At 38.3% G+C, this 21868-nt stretch overlaps 2 protein-coding genes across 2 annotated transcripts; both read right to left on the reverse strand.

Moving 5' to 3' along the window:
* Window positions 1–3302: 3302 nt before the first annotated feature.
* KRT40 (keratin 40) lies at window positions 3303–10015 on the reverse strand. Its single transcript, XM_055397041.2, has 7 exons — window positions 9569–10015; window positions 8574–8656; window positions 7075–7231; window positions 6109–6270; window positions 5904–6029; window positions 4267–4487; window positions 3303–3402 (listed from the first exon to the last, which is right to left on the reverse strand). Exons 1-7 carry the CDS (start codon window positions 10013–10015, stop codon window positions 3303–3305), a joined length of 1296 nt encoding a protein of 431 aa, XP_055253016.2.
* Window positions 10016–15090: 5075 nt separating this feature from the next.
* LOC148774737 (keratin-associated protein 3-3) lies at window positions 15091–15511 on the reverse strand. The gene has a single exon (XM_088828466.1). The coding sequence runs from the start codon at window positions 15475–15477 to the stop codon at window positions 15181–15183; it is 297 nt and encodes a 98-aa protein (XP_088684592.1). The 5' UTR covers window positions 15478–15511; the 3' UTR covers window positions 15091–15180.
* Between the last annotated feature and the right edge of the window lie 6357 nt (window positions 15512–21868).

The raw sequence follows: 21868 nt of genomic DNA on the forward strand, positions 1-21868 counted from the left end.
ATCAGCAAAATGTAAAGGCTGCCTAATGAGTTGGAGAAAAAATTAGCAAATGATATATTTTTTAAGAGGTTAATATTCAAAATATAAAAATACTCAGACAAGTTGACATTAAAAAACCCAATTAAAAATGGGCAGAGAACCTGAATTGACATTTTTCCAAAGAATACATACAGATGGTCAACAGACACATGAAAAAATATTCAACAAACTAATCATCAGGGAAATGCAAATCAAAATCATAATCAGATACTACCTCGAACTTATCAGAATGCCTATCATCAGAAAGACAACAAATAATAAGTTTTGGGGAGGATGTGGAGAAAAGGGATGTGGACAAATATAAATTGGTGCAGCCACTATGGAAAACAGTAGGGAGGTTCCTAAACAGCCTAAAAATAGAATGCCCTGTGATCCAGAAATTTGACTTCTGCATATTTACCTGAAGGAAATAAAAACACTAACTCAAAAAGATATAGGCACCCACATTTTCAGTGCAGCATTATTTACAATAACCAAGATAATGGAAGCAATCTAAGTGTCCATTGATAGATGAATGGATAAAGAAGATGCAATATTACTCTGCCATAAAATGAAATTTGCCATTTGCAATGACAATTACAATGGATGTAATTCAGAAGGCATTATACTCAGTGAAATGTCTGAGAAAGACAAATACCATACGATCTCACTTTTATGGTGAATATAAAAAACAAACAGAGCAAAATGAAAATAGACTTACAGATTTAGAGAACAAATAAACTTCCCTTAGTTTATTTTGAGTATTTTCACTACTTTTTTGTTATTGTTAAATCAGGAGGATGCTATATAAAACATCTAGCATAAAATTTTAGGTCTCAAACTTGATTTTTCTTTCAACCTGTATTAACTATTATTATTATTACTGTTATGTGCTGTATTTCTGGGTTTTTAAAGAGGTAGAAATAGAAAATTGAGGAGAACTTCTCTCCAGCTTTCTGTTTTTTTTTTTTTAAACTCTTAAATTTTGAAACAGCAATAGAGTCACAAGAATTTGCAAAGATAGTACAAGAGATCCCATATACCCTGGTTTTCTGCAATGGTTATATGTCATTCAACTGTAGTACAGTTGCAAAATCAGGAAGCTGACATACTGATATAATGTTTGTGTTTCACTCGATATAATTTTTTTCACACATGTAGTTTCAGGTAACTAGCACTGCAATTAAGATGTGCAACAGTTCAGCCAACACAAAGATCTCCTTCATGCTACACCTATTTGTTCTCCATCTCTATAATTTTGCTATTTCAAGAATATCATGTAAATAGAATCATACAGTATCTGACCCTTCAAGACTACCTTTTTTTTCACTCAGCATAATGACCTTAAGATTTTGAGAACATTTTGGTTGTTTGTAGTTGTTCACTTCAGTTCAGTTCAGTTCAGTCGCTCAGTCGTGTCCGACTCTCCGCGACCCCATGAATCACAGCACGCCAGGCCTCCCTGTCCATCACCAACTCCCGGAGTTCACTCAAACTCATGTCCACAGAGTCGGTGATGCCATCCAGCCATCTCATTCTCCGTCGTCCCCTTCTCCTCCCGCCCCCAACCTTTCCCAGCATCAGAGTCTTTTCCAGTGAGTCAACTCGTTGCATGAGGTGGCCAAAGTATTGCAGCTTCAGCTTTAGCATCAGTCCCTCCAATGAACATCCAGGACTGATCTCCTTTAGAATGGACTGGTTGGATCTCCTTGCAGTATTAGCTATTGTCAATAAAGCGTCTATGAACAATTGTGTATTTTGTTTTGTTTCAATCGCTTTGCTTACAATTTACCTATACCATTGTATTTGAAGTGATCTTCTTGTTGAAAGCATAGAATTGTGTCATGCTTGTTCTAATCCATTCTGCCAATCTCTGTCCTTTAATTGATGTATTTTAAGATTTTCTATTTGTTGTAATTATTGATATGGTAGGGCTTAAGTCCACACTTCATTTTTTGTTTTTTGTTTGCTCTCTCTGGGTTTTTTCATTTTCCTTTTTCCTGCCTTCCTTGAACACGTTTTAGAATTCCACTTTGATTTATCTATAATGTTTTTAAGTGTATTTCTTTGTATAGCTTTTAAAGTAATTGCTCTAGGTATTACACTATATATGCATATCATGGTCTACTGGGCTTGACATTTTGTCAGTTCAAGTGAAGTTTAGAAACCTTACCTCCCTTTTCTTCCCTTTAGTCTCCTCTTCTTGGAGCACTTTTTTTTTTTTTTCTGTCTGTACCAGCTGGTGTTACTGGGTTCTTGGTTTCTCCAGCTCACAATTCCAGGGTATATGAGGCAAAACAAAACCCCAGGGAATTCACCACTCTGTTGTTCCCTGAATAGCAAGGAATCTAGATGGTTTGGCTTCTTCCAGCTTTTCAGAGTCTGCTTTTGTTTTATATATGACTTCCAGGGCTTCTAGCCATACTTAGGAAGAGAAATGGGGAAATACATGTCTACTTTATCTTTCTGGAAGTTCTCTACTTTGCCATTTAAATATGTGAAAATATTCATTCTTATACCCTGCATGTCCAATAACAGACCAATGTACCTTAAGGTATTTTATGAAACCACAAAATAATGATCATGAAACAATCTTATATTTATATTAGGAAGGAAAATGCTTAGATAATATAGTGAAAAAATAGGTTAAAACTGTATGCATATGCAACTGTGATTACTACCATTATAGGAAAGAAAACTGGAAGTTCACAAAATTCCAACAATGGATATTTGGGGTATGGAATTATGAGTGATTTTTCTCTTTCCTGTGCCAAATTGAAAAAAAAGGAATCTAGTACTTTTATAATTAATATTCTCAAGTGTTTCTTCTCAGAACGATATATACACCTATCTTCCATGATATATGACATTTTACATGAATTAGCTAATATATTTGTATTCAAGGAATTAAAAAATATTTTCCTTCCGGGTTTAGGCAAAATCAAACTACTGGCATGGTTTTAGACAATTACCTTGACATCAAATGGTTATTATATTAACAATAAGGAGCTACAAGGCTGTATTTACCATGCTAAAGGAATGAAAACATTTTATTGGAGAGCAGCAAGAAAGCTTTACAGACTCCTAGAATATCACAAATAAGCAAGCAGGAGAGGAAATGACAAAATAGAGATACTTTGTGCATGCTTAGAGGACAATTTTAGAATACAAAAGCCTTCTTAACTTGAATTTCAAGTTTGGATGTCCCTGATCGAAGCACCGTCTCCTTTCAAGGATTCTGCTGGCTTCCCTTTGCTCCATCTGCTGTGCTGGGTGTTTAACCTTCAGGGACAGCTGTTTTCAACTGTGCAAATTATGTACGCCGAGCATGGCTCACAAGTGTTGTTTGACGTGCTTGTTGCAGAACATGGGTTACAGGGAAGCCTGTGAAAAATCCATTTTTAACTAATCTCAACATGGAGAAGCTGGATAAAATGTCAACTCAGAAAAAAATCATGCCAAAATTTGCCCTTCAAATTATATTTTGAAGAACACTATTTTCAGAATAACATTTGAATGAAGCCTGTTTTATCCCTGGACCCAGAATTGTCCCTTCATATTCACTGTAGCAGAGACAGTTGGATAAACTTTTATGTATTTTCTTTAGTTGGCAAATGCCATCTTATGTGTGTTACTGACTTTCCTTTTTTGCTTCTTCTAGTTTGATTGAGATATACTTGACATACAGCACTGTATAAATTTAAGGTGTACAGCATAATGATTTGATTTATATACATCATGAAATGATTACCACAATAAATTTATTGAGCACCCATCAGCTCATACAGATACAAAGTAAAAGAAAAGGAAAAATAATTTTTCCTTGTGATGAGAACTCTTAGGATTTACTCTCAACAGCTTTCATGTTAATATATCACATATAGCAGTGTTATTAATTCCATTGCTTTCTAATACCTATTTAGGTCTCATTAGCCAAAAGTTATGCATATTTTGTCATTTGTCTAGTAGTTAAATCATTCAGTACCCTGGAATATTTCTTCTGAGTTTCCTGAAGTCAGGAGCAAAGCGAAACTCCCAGCTTGAAATGTTACATGTTTTCTGCCTTAGAAATTTTGAACATTTCAATTGTCATGTGACTAGCCTTGCTGCTTTTCATCACTCTTTAAGAATATCCTTTAACACCTTTAAGAAGGTTTGAATATGGTCAGATCTTTGGGAAACAGGATGGTCCTTCAAGAGCCTCTTTGTGACTCTGGGGAATTTTAAGAGTGACTGTGTGAAACTTGCCTGCTGTCCTCGCTGTCCAGCAGCCCCTGGTACGTGCTGATCTCACACTCCAGCCGGGCCTTGGTGTCCAGCAGCACCTCGTACTCCTGGTTCTGCCGCTCCAGGTCGCAGCGGATCTCGGCCAGCTGGTTCTCCACGTTATCGATCAGACACTGTATCTGGGCCAGTTCCGCGCTGTACTGGGCCTCAGTCTCCGCCACGGTGCATTCCAGAGATTCTGTCTGCAGAAGGAAAGACAGTGTAAAGAAGGTGGTTGTAGAACAATCTCTGGGGCCAGATTGCCTGCTTTCCAACACTGCTCTACTCTTATCTTTCCAGCTATGTGACTTTGGAAAATTACTTAGCTTCTCTGAGCCTCAGTCGTTTTTTTTTGTTTGTTTGTTTTTTTCAGTTTGGGCATTATTTATTTAGTATAAATACATTTTAAAAGCCCCAAATCTCCTACTATTTTACCACCCTGGAAACACCACTGTGTCAAAAGTCCTATTGAGATTGAAGATTAACACCTTCTACAGCCATCAGTCTGAACTCAGTTTTATTATATAAAAAACAAAGAATGCAAAGTACCAACCTTATAGGATAGTTGGAGGGTTAAATGAGTAAATATACATAAAGTGTCTAAAACAGTGCCTGGAAAAATTTCAAGGTAGTAAGAATTATCATTACCACTATGACCTCTGCGACCTATAATATACTAGTGTAGCCTAAGGAGGATCAAAAGCATTTGAGAGAAAATGTTGTGATGGGCTCCTGGCTCCTAGTGTGGTTAAGAGAAGAGGCTCTGAGATTGAACCACTTGGATTCAGCTTCCACTTTTGCCTCTTAAAACTTTTATGAACCCCTGTTACTTAATCCGAGCCTCAGTTTTCCTCATCTGTATAATGGGGTCAGTGGAGGGATTTACCGCATAAGGTTAGTGTGAGAATTAAATTAGCATTGTGCCTCTCACAAGATGAATGCTCAGCTATTATTCATTTAGATATTCTCTATAGGACCTAATGTGGCTCACACGGTAAAGGAAATGCTTAGTGTAATCTTGAATACATGGTATTCTTGCTGCTTGGGTGAAGTGTGGAGAGAAGGGTCCAGCTGAGGTGTGGATCCTGGGAAAGTTTAGGGTAGTTATAGAATGTAAAGTCTGAGTATCTTCATTTTAAATGTGATTGGCCCAAATCACAAAAGAGTTAGTGGGAGAAAATATTTGTGAACTGTGAAACCAACATCTCCAAAATTTGCAATCAACTTATGTGGCTCAATTTTTAAAAAAACAAACAACCCATTCAAAAAATGGGCAGAGGAGCTAAACAGACATTTCTTCAACGGAGAGCCTTTGGTTTGTAAGTTCCTCTCTCGTTCTGCTCCTTTCTGTTCCCACTCTCTCTGTCTCTAGAGGATGCTGCAGGATCATGCCCAAGCCCAGAAAGGAAGGTCAGGACATCCTAGTGGTCCATTACAAACTGTCAACCTATCACTTCTGCTTCTAGCTGGGTAAACAGCATCCTTAAAAAAGGGAAGGAAATTCAGACCTTCTGCTGCATGAACTGTGGGTTTGCCTTTTGGGTTACAAAATAGGGGACAGTAAGTATCTTAAGCATGATTCTTCAGTGACAAAACAGAGTGGTCTTTCCCTTACATACCAGGCTCTGCTGTGCTTGAAGCTCAATTTCCAAGGTGTTGGCTGTGCGCTTCAGTTCCAAGATCTCCGTCTGGCAGCCCTGCAGCTGCTCTGCACTGGATAGCTGCTGCTGATTCAGTTCCTCTGTCTGAAATACAGGCATGATTAGAATATGCAAATTAGGCAGAAGTCTGGATGCCTGTCATTTTATTGCTCCAAGTGCCAACCTGAACAGCGAACCATTCTTCCACGTCTCTGCGGTTGTTGGCGAGCACAGTTTCATACTGACAACGCATCTCATCCAAGACCCTGTTGAGATCTGTGGTGGGGGCAGTGTCTAGCTCCACACTGAGTCGGTCACCTAGCTGTCCACGAAGCACGTTGACCTCCTGAGTTGGAAATTTGGAGTAAAGAATGTCAGACTGGTGAGGAAAAAATTCAACGCGATATACCAATAGCACCCCATTTCTGTTTTTTGCAGTAATGAGTAAAAGTGTGAGATTTAGTTTCAGATTGCCTAGCTTGAGACTCCTTTCATCACTCAGTTTTTTCATCTGTGAAATCGGTATGATTTTACCTTTACAAGAGAGTTATTGTGAGATATATGAGAGTTCATAGTCATAGAAAACACTTAAGTCCTAAGTGCATCATAAGGTCTCAATGTTAGTTACTATTATCATAAACAAATGTTCAAAAGGAAGATAAACTCTGTAACATCATTCAGCTTTTCATTTTTCAGCTTCATAAATATCGTATAATTATATAATTCACAGTTAACGATTTCAAAAAGTTTATAAATGCAGAATATTAAAAAATTAATCTAAATATTGCATGAATCTTTTCTTCTTTATGAAACAACCTCCATACTCTGTAATTATCAGCTTGATTTTCATACTTTATGGGTTAGAGATAAGAGTGGCATAAAACACCCAGGAAAGCTATTTGTGGAGCTGCCTCCTCGCCCAAAATAATGGCAGATGAAGTTCCTCCCTTTGGCACTGGCCAGTGGTCATTTCACATTTACATTCAGAGATCCACCAGAATGATCAGGCTGAAGAGTAACAGTGCCTAGAGTGATTTTCTTCCACATCAATCAACATCTACTCAAGTTCTATGTATATACACAACATGAGCTCTCCCAGCTTAACTTTGTCACTTTGAGAGCCCTTCAGTGACTTTGCCATTTTCCTCACCTCTTCATGGCTTTTCTTAAGGCAAAGGAGATCATCCTTCAGAGACTCCACATGGGCCTCCAGATCAGATCTGCACACAGTCAGCTCACCCAGAATCCCACGCAGGCCACTAATGTCAGTCTCTACCAGCTGGCGAAGAGAGAGTTCAGACTCGTACCTTTTACAGCAAAAGAGATACAGCCAATGCTTACTCTGTTGAACATTGAGAAAAGTGCTGAGGCATACAGATGAGGGACACATGACATCAAGGAACCCACATGCCAAAATTTCTTCTACACCCCAAGTCATGACAAATTCAAGCTTTGTGAGCATTCCTAGCTTGAAAAAAATATTATAAAGGGAATACTTGTGATGTGTGCATGTAGGTTTGTGAGAGAAGAAGCGAAAGAGCCTACTATATATCAAGTTCAAATTCAGATCTGGTCTTACTCTAGCTTTTACTTGCTTCTAAGTCCACAATATAAGGAGCTCATACAGCTCAACAGCAGAGAAACAAACAGTCCAGTCAAAAAATGGGCAGACCTGAACAGACACTTTTCCAAATAAGACATACAAATGGCCAATAAACACATGAAAAGATACTCTACATCTCTCATTATTAGAGAAATGTAAATCAAAACTACAATGAGGTATCACCTCACAGCAATCAGAATGGCCATCATCAAAAAAAATCACAAACAATAAATGCTGGGGAGGATGTGGAGAAAAGGGAAACTATTGCACTGTTGGTGGGAATATAAATTGGTATGGCTGCTATGGAGAACAGTATGGAGATTCCTTAACAAACTAGGAATAAGACTACGATATGACCCAGCAATCCCACTACTGGGTATATACCCTGAGAAAACCACAAATCAAAAAGACATACACACCCCAGTGTTCTTGGCAGCACTATTTACTGTAACTAGGACACAGAAGCAACCTAGATTTCCATTGACAGATGAATGGATAAAGAAGTTGTGATAATACATAAAATGGAACATTACCAAGCCATGAAAAGGATAAAAATTTGAGTCAGTTGTAGTGAGAATGATAAACCAATAGCCTGTTATACAGAGGGAATCACTAATAAGTCAGAAAGAGAAAAACAAATATTGTATATTAATGCATATATATGTATATATGGAATCTAAAAATACAGTACTGATGAATCTATTTACAGAGAAGAAATGGAGATGCAGATGTAGAGAATGGTCTGGTGGACACAGCAAGGGGAAGGAAAGGGTAGGATAAATTGAGAAAGTAACATTGACACATATACACTATCATGGGTGAAATAGATAGCTAATGGGAAGCCGCTGTATAACACAAGGAGCCCAGCCTTGTGCTCTGTGGTGACCTAGATGGGTGGAATTGGGGTGGGAGAGGCTCAAGAAAAAGTGGATATATATATATACATATACATAATTATGATTGGTTCATGTCGATATATGGCAGAGACTACCACAACATTATAAAGCAATTTCCTCCAAGGGAAAAAATGTTCAGATTAAACTTACTTTGACCTAAAGTCATCAGCAGCCAGTTTGCAGTTGTCAAGCTGTACAGCAAGTCTACAATTCTCTGCCTTCGTACACAAGATCTGGGAAGTAAATTACTATGTCACGAATGGTTCTTTGAAAGAAATCCACATATCTACTCATTTAATAACTATGCCAGTGTTTATCTTTTAAAAGTCTTTATAAGAAAATACAGAATAGCTTTCAGCCTGCTTTTACTGACCACATGATTTCATGAAGGAAAAAGGAGAGCCAGTTAATAAACAAAATAGAGAAATAAAAAGGTTTATTTTTTTTAATGACGTAAAACATTTTTGCAGTATTCCTTGGCCACTGAACTTAGGTAGATTTCTCTCTAGGAGTTTATATTATGACTACAGCCCCACCCATGATAATAAAAATTTATCAGTAAGAAAAGGACATAATTACTAGGTAAAATTATATGATTAAAAAAGTGACATTTCCATATCTATGTTAAATAATATACATGTACAGTGTTACACACAGAAATAATTTTAGATATAACACTGCTTTTCCTCATTCTCTAGCTGATAAAGGTAAATTTAGGGGTAAGTGAGTTTATTATGGTCACTTAGTAGAGGCCGTCTATGGGGTCCCACAGAGTTGGACACGACTGAAGTGACTTAGCAGCAGCAGTAATTAGCAGCAGCATAGAGGCTAGCGCTGATGTTTACTGACTTTTTCCCCCCTCTATTCTTTTTGGCCATGCCGCATGGCCTGTGGGGTCTTAGTCCCCCACCAGGGATGGAACCTGAGCCCTCTGCAGTGGAAGCACAATGTCTTAACCATTGGACTACCAGTCACCCTGTTTGCTGACTTTTTGTCCAGTACCCTTTCTTCTACATCACATTACCCCTGGGAAGTCCCTCCCCTTTCCCTGGTTTCCCTCCATAGCACAGACTCTTGTAGTAGTATAAACATTAAGCACATCACAGACTGGGAAGGTAGAACATTAGGGTGATGAGATACTAGACCTTTTGCTGGAGATCTTCAATGGTGTCAAAGTAACACTGATAATCAGGGCACACCAACGGGACATCCTCTTCACACTGTTCTCGGATCCTGCATTCCAACTCGGCATTCAACTCCTCCAGGCCGCGCACCTTCTCCAGATAGCTGGCGAGCCTGTCATTGAGGAACTGCATTGTCTCCTTCTCGTTACTGTTGAACACACCATCCTCACGCCAGGCACAGTTCCCCACCAAGCACGGAATATTACAACTCCCAGCATAGCAGGACGGCGGGAGGCACCCAGCTGGCAAGCAAGACCCGGATAGAAAGCTGGGGGTCTGGCTGCTGGATGTTGCACAGGCGCTGGGGAGACAAGCGGTTTCCACGGAACAGGTTGAAGCAAGGGCACAATCAGAAGCCCTGACACTGGATTCAGAAGAGCAGCCCGTGGGGGAACAGTCAGAAGCCATTCTATCAGAAGTGAAGGACAGGGACTAGTTGCAAAACTCCAATTGCCCGCCTCCAAAACTCTCATTCCCTCCCGAGACTTTTATATATACCCCACTTCAAATGGGTATTTACAGACTACACAGGATGTTTTCCGGTGCCAGTTTTCATATGAACATTCATTAGTGTTGTTTATTTGCTGAAGAAGAGTTTTATGCTTCATAAAAGAGGCATAACTTCAGGTTTCCAAATAAGGACACCATCTCCATGTGCTAACAGGATAAAGCACATGTTTCAGAAAATCTTCATAGGAAGCATTGTCCTTTTGACAGAAAAAGGAAAGAAGGAGAAAATTTGGGCAATCAGTAATTATAGATACAACTGATTACACATAAGGGAAATAATATTCCTACAGATTTTGATCCTGTGCATTGAAAACTGCCCGTGTCTTCTTTTGAAATTAATATTCAGTTCAGTTCAGTTCAGTTGCTCAGTCGTGTCCGACTCTCTGCGACCCCATGAATCACAGCACGCCAGGCCTCCCTGTCCATCACCAGCTCCCGGAGTTCACTCAAACTCATGTCCACAGAGTCGGTGATGCCATCCAGCCATCTCATTCTCTGTTGTCCCCTTCTCCTCCCTCCCCAACCTTTCCTACAACTCATTTAAATGCCATTTATTTGTTTGTGCCACCACCATAAAAGTGTTCTGTGTGATTAGCAATGTTCAGTGCTTTTTGTGGTCTTGCTGTGCTCACATGGTGGAGGAGTGAGTGTGTACCGAATTTGAAGAGTGTGTGTGAGAACCATACATGCCCATGTGCAAACTGAAAAGTCACTTTACATAACTGATGGGCATCACTTTTGCCTTGCATGCCAAAATATAAATTGGTTATCGAAACTTGGAGTTATAATCTTTGATTTCCTGAAACTTGCCTTCTTCACTTTTCCTATGCTTCACTTTTATATCAGAATTACAGATTTTTATCTGTATCTCTAATAAGAATGAAATACAAATTCTGTTATAATTTTTTAGTCTCAGGAAGATAAACCTTCTTTAACTACACTTCAGTATAGAAGGAAGAAAGTTACAAAAGGAATTTCTTCTGGGACATGGAAGCTGTTTTCTCTTATTTACTTATTTATTTAATTTTGAAGGCCTCAATTTCATGAAAATTGAAAATGCTGGAACTTGGGAATAAAATTCTATTGTATGAGTTCCAGCAATTCCATTGGATGAAATCCCTGGGGCAGTGCTGAATGGATAGGGATCCGAGATGCAAGTTTTCTGGGTTCTTAAGTTTTATCTCCAACTTTCAGTTTTTTTGCCTTTGATTGTGGTATTTATTTCATTTTAAAAAGTGTATAGAGCACATTGTCTGCAGAATGTTCAAGATCTTTATGGGGGGGGTAGTCCATTACTCCGACAAAGTTAAAAGTTTCATGATTCAGAATAAACAATTTTTTTCTAACTCTGAGGACTTCTTCCTTAAGTAGCTGATAATGGAAAAACAACCAACCAACCAAAACCAAACCTGGAGACTTTAGATAGAGGATTAAAATAGTCTCTTAGAATTTATTATTCATTGAGGAAACTTGGTTTTCTCCTTATATTTCAACACTACACTAAAAGTTCTTTACTGTACAGAAATTAGACATCCTTTTACTCTTTGATACCCTCTTTTTAATGTAGGTTTTCCCCTAATTTAAAAAAATATATTCTATTGATCTTTCTTAATTCAGCAGTTTGACTATGATATATCTAGATGTTGTGTGTGTGTGTATTTAAGTTGTATTTATCCTGCTTGATATTCTTGAATTTGTGAGTTACTGAAATATATCACTAAATTTGGAAAATTTTCAGCTTCCCCTCCCCCAGTTTTTCTGCCCCATTTTCACTTGCCTATCATTCTGGAACTCCAATTTCATGCATATTGGACTACTTGACACTGGCCCAGAAGATTTAGTTGGCACTTTCTATTCTGGTATTAATGGCAACTATTGACTTTTTTTTATTACAATCTTTAGTTCTAGAATTTTCATTTGCTTCTCTCTTAATTTAAATAAATTTAATTTATTATTAATTTATCAAATAGAATTAAAAATTTTTACTTTTTCTGGTGAGATTCCTCATCTTGTTCATTCTTTTCCTTTTACCTTTGTTCATCCTTCCCTTTAAATCCATGAAAATTATTGATAATATTTGTTTTAAGATATTGTTTGCTAATTCTAACATCTATATATCTATGGATCTATTTCTATTGGCAGCTTTTTCTCTTGTTTATAGGTGAGATTTTCTTGCTTCTTAACATGTCTGGAAATTTTAAATTATATGCTATCCATTTTAGATAATACATTTTCAGTTCAGTTCAGTTCAGTCACTCAGTCGTGTCCAACTCTCTGCGACCCCACGAATCACAGCATGCCAGGCCTCCCTGTCCATCACCAACTCCCGAAGTTCACTCAAACTCATATCCACAGAGTCGGTGATGCCATCCAGCCATCTCATTCTCCGTTGTCCCCTTCTCCTCCCGCCCCCAACCTTTCCTAGCATCAGAGTCTTTTCCAGTGAGTCAACTCGTTGCATGAGGTGGCCAAAGTATTGCAGTTTCAGCTTTAGCATCAGTCCTTCCAATGAACACCCAGGATTGATCTCCTTTAGAATGGACTAGTTGGATCTCCTTGCAGTCCAAGGGACTCTCAAGAGTCTTCTCCAACAGCACAGTTCAAAAGCATCAATTCTTCGGCCATCAGCTTTCTTCACAGTCCAACTCTCACATCCATACATGACCATGGGAAAAACCATAGCCTTGACTAGGCGGACCTCGGTTGGCAAAGTAATGTCTCTGCTTTTTAATATGCTATCTAGGTTGGTCATAACTTTCCTTCCAAGGAGTAAGCGTCTTTTAATTTCATGGCTGCAATCAGCATCTGCAGTGATTTTGGAGCCCAAAAAAATAAAGTCTGACATTTTAGGAAATTTCAATTATGTTGCAGAGTTTTGAATGTCGGGCTTTGTTCTGACAAGACGTCAAATCTCTGGAAGATCCTCTTGCTCCTCTCAGGCTAGGTTTTAGATTTTTCCAGGGCAGGTATAATTTCATGTGCTCTCTTCTCAAGGTTGTGATCCTTACTCTTTTGGTGTGTTCTTCTGGAATATCAGTAGAATCCCCAAGGTACACAAAGAGCTTTGGCCCCTCTGGATAGGCTGGGAACTCAAAGTCCATTAGTACTGAATGAATTCTGGTATTTCCAGTCAGTTCTTTATCCCTCAAAAGCCATTCTGTGCCAACCCGATAGAATTTCATTCAGTGCGGTGTGAAACAGCTTCTGTTGATATTGTCTTTTACACAGACTTCCTCACCTTCCGTCATATATCTGCTTCCTTCTAGAACACAATTACAAATTCCAGTTGCCTAAACTTTATTTGCTTCCCTGGTGGCTCAGATGATAAAGAATCCACCTGCAATGCAGGAGACCTGGGTTCGATCTCTGAATTGGGAAGATCCCCTGGAGGAGGGCATGGCAACCCACTCCAATATTCTTGCCTGGAGAATCCCCATGGACAGAGGAGCCTGGTGGGAAGTCCACGAGGCCACAAAGAGTTGGACATGACTGAGCGACTAAGCACAGCACAGCACAAACTTCATTTAGATATGTCACTTGTGTTTTGGCATTGCTAGAGCAGAACACAGCATTCCTTTTTATATTGGTGACCTTACACTACTGCCTAGTATCTCTTGACATCTTTTCCATACTCTTTTGATCTCCAGCTTCAGTCGATTTGTCTTTGACTGTGTCTTTTCTCCTTTTTATCACTTAAATCTTAATTTCTTAATTGTTCTCAATTTTTCATACCACAGCACTTCTCTGATACACATTTTTGACTCACATTTTTAAAACTGAAGCATAGTTAGTTTACAGTGTTGTGTTAATTTCAAGTTTATAGCAGTTGTACATACATATATGTGTGTGTGCTAAGTTGCTTCAGTTGTGTTCCTCTCTTTGTGACCCCAGGGACTGTATCCTGTCAGGCTCCCCTGTCCATGAGATTCTCCAGGCGAGAATACTGGAGTAGATTGCCATGCCCTTCTCCAGGGGATCCTTCTGACCCAGGAACTGAACCTGTGTCTCTTATGTCTCCTGCATCAGCAGGTCGGTTCTTTACCACTAGCACCACCTGGGAAGCCCCTGCATATAAATACATTCTTTTTCAAATTCTTTTCCATTATAGCTTATTACAAGATTTTGAGTATAGATCCCTGTGCTATACAGTATAATTTATATATTTTTATTACAATACAATGCTCAGTTCAGTTCAGTTCAGTTGCATTCAATAAATAATTGTTAGTTGTATGAGGGAGTGAGTGGATATTGTATATATATCTGCCTTACTTTCCAGACAATCAGTTCATTCTTAGCAGGGATGGTAAAACACAGGGTACATAATAGGTACTTAATATGTTTATTGAATGAATACTATTGCTATATATATTTTTTCACAAATAGATCTGGCGTCTAGATTAGTTGATATATTAGGTCATATTTGGTCTTTGGATCATATTTGGTGTTTCCCTATCTACCTTAAACCATTTTGGAGGAAAGACAAGTCAGGGAAATTATGCTGATATCCTGGACCATTTTATATGCAATGCCATTTAGTTTTCTTAAAACAACAGGAGCAGCAAAAGCAAGAAGTATTTGTCTGTACTGCCACCCTTTTCCGTTTTGCAGATGTTCTCAGTTTCTTAAAATACTGACCTTTGGAGTTAAAAAATACATTTATGCGTTAACAAAAATAAATGGAAGTATAGACATTTGTGTTATGCCAGAGATATAAACTTTATTAGAATAATCATGAAGAAGCTCCTCAATTTCCAGAAAGATACCATTCAAGACTGGAAACAGAATTCCCAAAGCACCAAAGAAAGATACAATTTAACATGAAGGAACTGAACAGCGTTGGGAAGCCTATAGGCATCTACCTATTCCAATTGTCCTTGTTCACTGATGTCCACTCCATGGCCATCGAAAGTCTCTTGGTTTCTTTTTTGTGAGGGTTGTCTGTGATAACGCCATCTTTGTTCCAATTTTGAAAGCGGAGCCACAATTAGTTGCAGGTACTGAGATAGGTGAGAACTAAAGCTTCTGGGTTGACTCTGTCAGACACTGGGTGAGGCAGCCATCGGTCAGCAGCAGCTTGGGATGCAGGGCTCACAGCTGGGCTGAGTGAAGGTTGTGAGGTTGATGGTTTCCAGGCCTGGGGTGGGCTGGGAAGAGTTGAGCAGGAAGCAGGTGGGCACACAGGGCTGAGGAATGTGGCAAGGTGGGGGGCAGTTGTCACAGCAGGTTGGCTCCAGTAACCAGACTGTGTGTGGGCAGGTGCTGGGCAGGCAGACTCCACACCTGCAGAATTTGTCAGAGGAGCAGATGGTGGTGGCGGGGCTGGAGGGGACGCTGCAGCAGAGGGGAGCACAGCAAGCCATGGTGTTGGGAAGCTGTGTTTATTATTGATTTGGTTTAAAGAAGATGAGTCTCCTGAAGTGAGAATGTCTTTTTTTTGCTCTGGGACTCTTATATACCCTCTCTAGTGGGTGTTGTTCCAACTGGAAGGCTTCTTTCCTGGTTCTTGTTTATGTTAGTGTACCCATTATCCTTTGACTGGCTTGACATTTAGATGCTTGTAAAGAGTCTTTATTTTCCTAATTAACCTTTGTTTGAGTTCACTGCTAAATCTGAACAGATTACTCTTGCTATTTGTCACTGGAACACAAGCTTTATGAGCTATCATCAGTGGCTTCTGCTATGATAATTCCAGCACCAGCCCTGATGGGGAGTATGCATGGCAGACAACTGTAGGGTGTAGGTCTTTTCTCTCGTGCTGGTCAGTTTTTATTTTCTTTACCTTTATCTGTTATCAATTGGTTTGATGAACTATTCTTCTTTTAAAGATAACTTATTTTTAGTAACTCTCTTTTAGCTTTGGGGACTTTAATAAATTAACTGACTTTTAATTGATATATAATATACATGTAACATTGTATTAGTAGTATTGTAGTGTTGGGACTTTTGATGATCTAATTGACATTAATATGGAGACATACACTATTATCCCATTTTTATTGTAAAATATTGCATCTTCATTAAAAATTCAAACTATATAGAAATGTATAAAGAAATTATCCACAACACCTTATCGTCAAGAGAAATTCTCTATCAGTGTTTATATATATCCCTCTAGACATTTTTCTATATACTTGTTTATCATTTTATGACACCACTGGAATCACATTGCATATACCATTCTATAACTTGCATTTTCACTTAAATATATATATTTTCATGATCTTATATTCTTAAGTATATTTGATAATGTTATTTTAAGTATTTCTTAGTGTTCATCATATAATTGTACTTCTAAGTTGCTTAGAAATCTCATGTATTAATCATTTAAACTGTTTGCAACTTTTCTTCTAAGATAATTGCGGCAATAGTAACAATTGTGTACATAAATCTTTATGCACATGTCTGATCATTTCAGAAAGAGGACTCATTATTAGGTAGAATTATTGGAGCAAATGTTAATTAATGATATTTTAAGACCTTTGATATTCATTGCCATACTGCTCTCCAGAATCATTTTATTTAGCTATTTTTTCCTGTTTACATATTCCAAACTGCTATTTGAATATTCCTGTTTCTGTATGCTTTGATGGATATTTTATTTTAAAAGTTTTTGTCAACTTGTCAGGCAAAAATGAAATTCCACTGTTATAGTATTTGTATTTCTTTCATAACTGTTAGGTTAAAACATTCTTTCTAATACACATTGGCCATGTGTATTTCTATTGAAAACTGGCTTATTTTGTTTCTTTCTCTACCGAGTGTGGGAAAGTTGAATTTAGCAGCAGCAGCAAACACTAAGTAGAAGAATAATTTCACTACCAATATTGCTACCAATGGAAAGTGAAGTTAAAGACCTATGTTAATCTACCACAATCGATTTTGTTCATTGTTTTTTTTTCCCCCCAAAGTAGTACATTTTCTTCCCAAGTGAAATGTAGCTCTGGTAAGGAAGACCTGGATTCTAGTTCCAGTAGACCATTTAGACTTCAAGCATAGTCCAACATAAAGAGTGAGCACAGTGCAGGCTCCCTGTCCAGGATCATCCTGACAACTCAAACCATTTCCTCTCAACTTGGATTCACTCATCTTTCAAGCCATGGTTCTCCTCTCTTACTTTAAGTCTACCTGTATCTCAGTGCATGATGGTGGGAAACTCTGTGTGGTTTTTTCCTGGAGAGGGTGTGGATTCAAGAGGACCCCATTAAGAGTTACAATTGGTAACTGCTGTACTGCTGTCTACCTTTCTTGCTATGGCAAGCAATTAAATTTTTAGAAGCTCATCTTTCTCTTCTGTAAAATAAGGATAATTATATCTACATTCTTCAACTCTGAGGATTATCGTGAGGCTCGAATGAGATAAAAATGGGTTAAAATCCATAGATGAAGTGCAATGCAAAGGTAAATTATTGTCATTATTTAAGCAAGTTACAGTTCAAACTCTGGGGAAGAGGAAGGCAGAGAAAGGAAGTTAAAGAGCAACCTTACAGGAAACAGCAAAATTTACCTAAAAGTTCACACCTACAATTAGAGAAAATGGCTGGCACAGAGATGAATACATTTCAAATTTTAAAAAGTTCTCTATGGCTCTGCTTGAAATAAAATGTTCATGATTTTTAGTGATGTCCCTGGATTTCCCCCAGATGAATCTTTGAGTTCAGTTGAGTTCAGTTCAGTTCAGTCTCTCAGTTGTGTCCGACTCTTTGCGACCCCATGAATCACAGCAGGCCAGGCCTCCCTTTCCATCACCAACTCCCGGAGTTCACTCAAACTCATGTCCATTGAGTCGGTGATGCCATCCAGCCATCTCATTCTCTGTCGTCCCCGTCTCCTCCCACCCCCAATCCTTCCTAGCATCAGACTCTTTTCCAGTGAGTCAGCTCTTCTCATGAGGTGGTCAAAGTATTGGAGTTTCAGCTTTAGCATCAGTCCTTCCAATGAACACCCAGGATTGATCTCCTTTAGGATGGACTGGTTGGATCTCCTTGTAGTCCAAGGGACTCTCAAGAGTCTTCTCCAGCACCACAGTTCAAAAGCATCAATTCTTTGGCAATCAGCTTTCTTCACAGTCCAACTCTCACATCCATACATGACCACGGGAAAAACCATAGCCTTGACTAGCCTTTGTGTGAATACCTGCCAAATTGCTCACCCTTTTACTCAGGACAGATTAATATTTTTTTCCAGTATTTAAAAAATAATTCAGTAGATATTTATTGAGCTGTTACCAGATGCCAGAAACTGTGATTATATAACAGTGAACAAAATAGACATCATCCCTGCTTTCAGGAAACTTAGGGTCTGGAGGAAGGTTTGTCAAACGTATATGTCTTATGTCATAATGTATTATTATAAGTTACTGTTGTTATAATTTATGAAGGAAAAGAAAAGACTGGGTTCCAAGGATAAAAAATAAGCGGAAGGAAATTATTTTGACATTTTAAAGAAAAGTATTATAAATGAGTTTTCAGACTCTTGCAGTTAGAATTTCATGGCAGAAAAATATCAGTCTCTTACTTAGAATACATATTATTTTGAATCAACCTTATGAGGATAAAGGAATTGTTACTATTCTGTGTGGAATAGTATGTTTCTAGAACTAGAAATAAGACTTAGTATTACAGACTAGAAAGAGTCATAAAATACCAAGTTTATGAATAACTCATATCTTTTATTGAAAGGACTTGTACTTCATTAAAATTTATTTTCTCCGCAATTGTCTGAGAGACCTGGGAATAACTCTCCTTTGTTTTTAAATTAGGATCATGAATCCTAGACAGGTAAGATGATTTGCCTTAGGTAGCTTGGTGACCGACTTGTTAAGAACTAAATATAGGACCTACTGGAACTGAGTTACCTTTTATGTGGTTTAAAATCTAAGTTTAAAGTATGTGTCAGAGATATTAAATATATTTTATTTTTAGAAAGAAAAGGTACCCTTTTCCTTCAAGCGAGTGCAGGAAAAACATGGTGATCCTTGTTTCAATAGTTTGAAAACCTACACACACATACACGCACACCCACACACGAACTTGTCCAGTTTTTTTTTCCGAAATATAGTTGGTTTACAGTGTTGTGTCAATCTCTGCGGTACAGCAAAGTGACTCAGTTATACACAGACATTCTTTCGTAATGTTGTTTTATATTATTGTTTATCATAGGATGCTGGACATAGTTCCCTGTGCTATACAGTGGGAACTTTTTGCTCATCATCCCTACAAAAAATAGTTAACATCTGCAAATCCCACATTCCCAGTCCTTCCCTGCCCACTCCACTTCTCCTTGGCGGCCACAAGTCTGTTCTCTATGTCTGTGAGTCTAGAACTTGTCCAGTTTTAATTACACCTTTTTACAGTCAGTAGGGGTATATGTAGGAGAAGGCAATGGCACCCCACTCCAGTACTCTTGCCTGGAGAATCCCATGGACGGAGGAGCCTGGTGGGCTGCAGTCCATGGGGTCACTAAGAGTCGGGCACTACTGAGCGACTTCACTTTCTCTTTTCACTCTCATGCATTGGAGAAGGAAATGGCAACCCATTCCAGTGTTCTTGCCTGGAGAATCCCAGGGACAGAGGAGCCTGGTCGGCTGCCGTCTATGGGGTCGCACAGAGTCAGACACGACTGAAGTGACTTAGCAGCAGCAGCAGGGGTATATGTGACAGTAAAGATACAAAGATTGATCATAAGAAGTAATAGAAATAAGAAGTAAAATATGATTGTTAATCTCTTGCTTCAAATCTCTCAATGCTTCGAGGATTCAGCCTGAACCTCTCTCCTGGGGGCCCACTTCAGGGTCTTTGCATTTCTTCTTTCTCGTTGGCCTCAGCCTCTCCCATCTTCAATGCATCCGTGAGTTAGTAAGCTCCTGTTCTGCTCCTCACCTCTTCTACCTCGTCATCTCTTTTCTTTTTTTATTCCGCCTCATCATCTTTTAATGCTTAGCTTGGATAGCTTGAAGCCTTTTCATAACTGCCCCTCACCCTGACACCGAGTCACCAACTAAATCTGGGTTTTAGTTACTCTGTCTGTGTGCTTGCTGGCATACTGCTCATAGCTCCATCACAGCAGAAATTCCATGGCATTATAATTACATTCGTACAACATGCATAGAACATGTATACTGTGATTGTGATAACCTGTCTGTCTCCTTCACCAGATTTGAGAGAAACTTGAAGGCACTTTAGATGATAACACTTCATTTATCTTTGTACTCTTAGTATGGATTGGAAGCCTGGCACAGGGGAGGCATGCAAGAAGTGTTGGCCAAGTGAATGAGTAAATGGACTGAATCCTTTGTTGACTGTGTCCTACCTAGATTGTGCTCCATCTACCCCATGACTTCTAAGTTCTGTTCATTCTAAGTAGAGCTTCTAATAAACCTGTGGAATCCTCTGAGAAATTCTTCTCTGGAGAGAGTGACAGGGACAATGAGGACATTTAAGAACATTTATTTAAAGGCATTTGCTTCTCCTCTTCCTTGGTCATTTTCTTTTTTGGTTCTAGCTCAATGCTTTATCAGAGTTTGACATGTACCATAATGTATATATTATAATATTTATAAATATTTATAAATATTATAATATATACTTATAAATTATCTATTCTAAAATATATTTATATATATGTAATCTAAGGCTGGGAAAATTAATCTGTGCAAGATAAAAAAAAGTAGGTTGGTAAAATGAAGTAAAATTAAGTAGTAGATTAAACCATGTATAATCAGACTTTAGCTGTAGCCCTCAGACAATCACCTGGAAAATATTGGTGTTCTGTTATTACTGGGGTAGTATTGCGGCAGGTAGGAGGATATTCCTATTGCCCTACTACTAGAACTGACCACTGGAAGTTCTCTCCAAGGCAAAATGAAGTCAAAATGGTAGGCCCACTAAATGACCCAGCTCTTAGAACTGAATACCTGCCACTTTTAATCTATAAGCCAATATATCTTTGTCCATTACAGTTGGGTTGGATGATTTTGTTAAAGATTTTTATACTTTTATTTCTTTTTCATATTTTAAGTTAATGTCATAACTGTGTTTATTAAGTTTCTGGCTCTGTTAGCACTGGGGGCTCTGTGATGTGATAGAATTGGGCTTTAAAGTCAAATAGATATACAAGGGAGGCCTGGTGTGCTGTGATTCATGGGGTCGCAAAGAGTTGGACACGACTGAGCGACTGAACTGAGATATACAAGGAGCTGAATCCTGATTTTTTTAAAAATAACTTTGTGACTTTGAGAATGTTGAATCACTCTTCAGTTCAGTTCAGTTCAGTTCAATTCAGTCGCTCAGTCGTATCCGACTCTCTGCAACCCCATGAATCACAGCACGCCAGGCCTCCCTGTCCATCACTCTTAAAGCTTCATTTTTCTTTTTATGCTGTTTTAAGGTTACATGAGTTAATACATGCAATCTACCTGGCAAAGTGTAGGTAAGTAAATGTCTCACCCCCAAATTGTATTTGTCTGAGAAAGAGAAAAGAGGGTGACTATAAAGATAAGCAATTTAAAGTTAACAAATCATGTTAGTAAGCTAGTTTTAGTCATTCCTCTGAGATTCTTTTTTTTTTTTTAAATTATCTTTCCTTTATTTTTTTTAAATGAAAGAAATATACCAAAAACTCTAACATAAATGAAAAACACATCGTGCCACAGAAACAAAGTTTATTGGAAAACCATCAAAAGTTGTTTTTCCTCTATGAAAATGCCCAATACAAGAAAGGGGACCCAGGAAGCATCATGACCAAGAAAATACA

The sequence above is a fragment of the Moschus berezovskii genome, chromosome 20, assembly GCF_049115385.1.
Source record: "Moschus berezovskii isolate FMDL1 chromosome 20, NW_MosBer_1.0, whole genome shotgun sequence".
NCBI lineage: Eukaryota > Metazoa > Chordata > Mammalia > Artiodactyla > Moschidae > Moschus > Moschus berezovskii.

What these genes read in the sequence shown, in the direction of transcription:
- LOC148774737 (XM_088828466.1), bottom strand. Translation starts at nt 15,477, where the DNA reads ATGGCTTGCTGTGCTCCCCTCTGCTGCAGCGTCCCCTCCAGCCCCGCC.
- KRT40 (XM_055397041.2), bottom strand. Translation starts at nt 10,015, where the DNA reads ATGGCTTCTGACTGTTCCCCCACGGGCTGCTCTTCTGAATCCAGTGTC. An exon ending in TTAAGAAAAGCCATGAAGAG is followed by an intron (nt 6,271 to 7,074) that starts GTGAGGAAAATG and finishes TTTCCAACTCAG; the next exon opens with GAGGTCAACGTGCTTCGTGG. An exon ending in TTCAAGCACAGCAGAGCCTG is followed by an intron (nt 4,488 to 5,903) that starts GTATGTAAGGGA and finishes TTCCTTCTGCAG; the next exon opens with ACAGAATCTCTGGAATGCAC.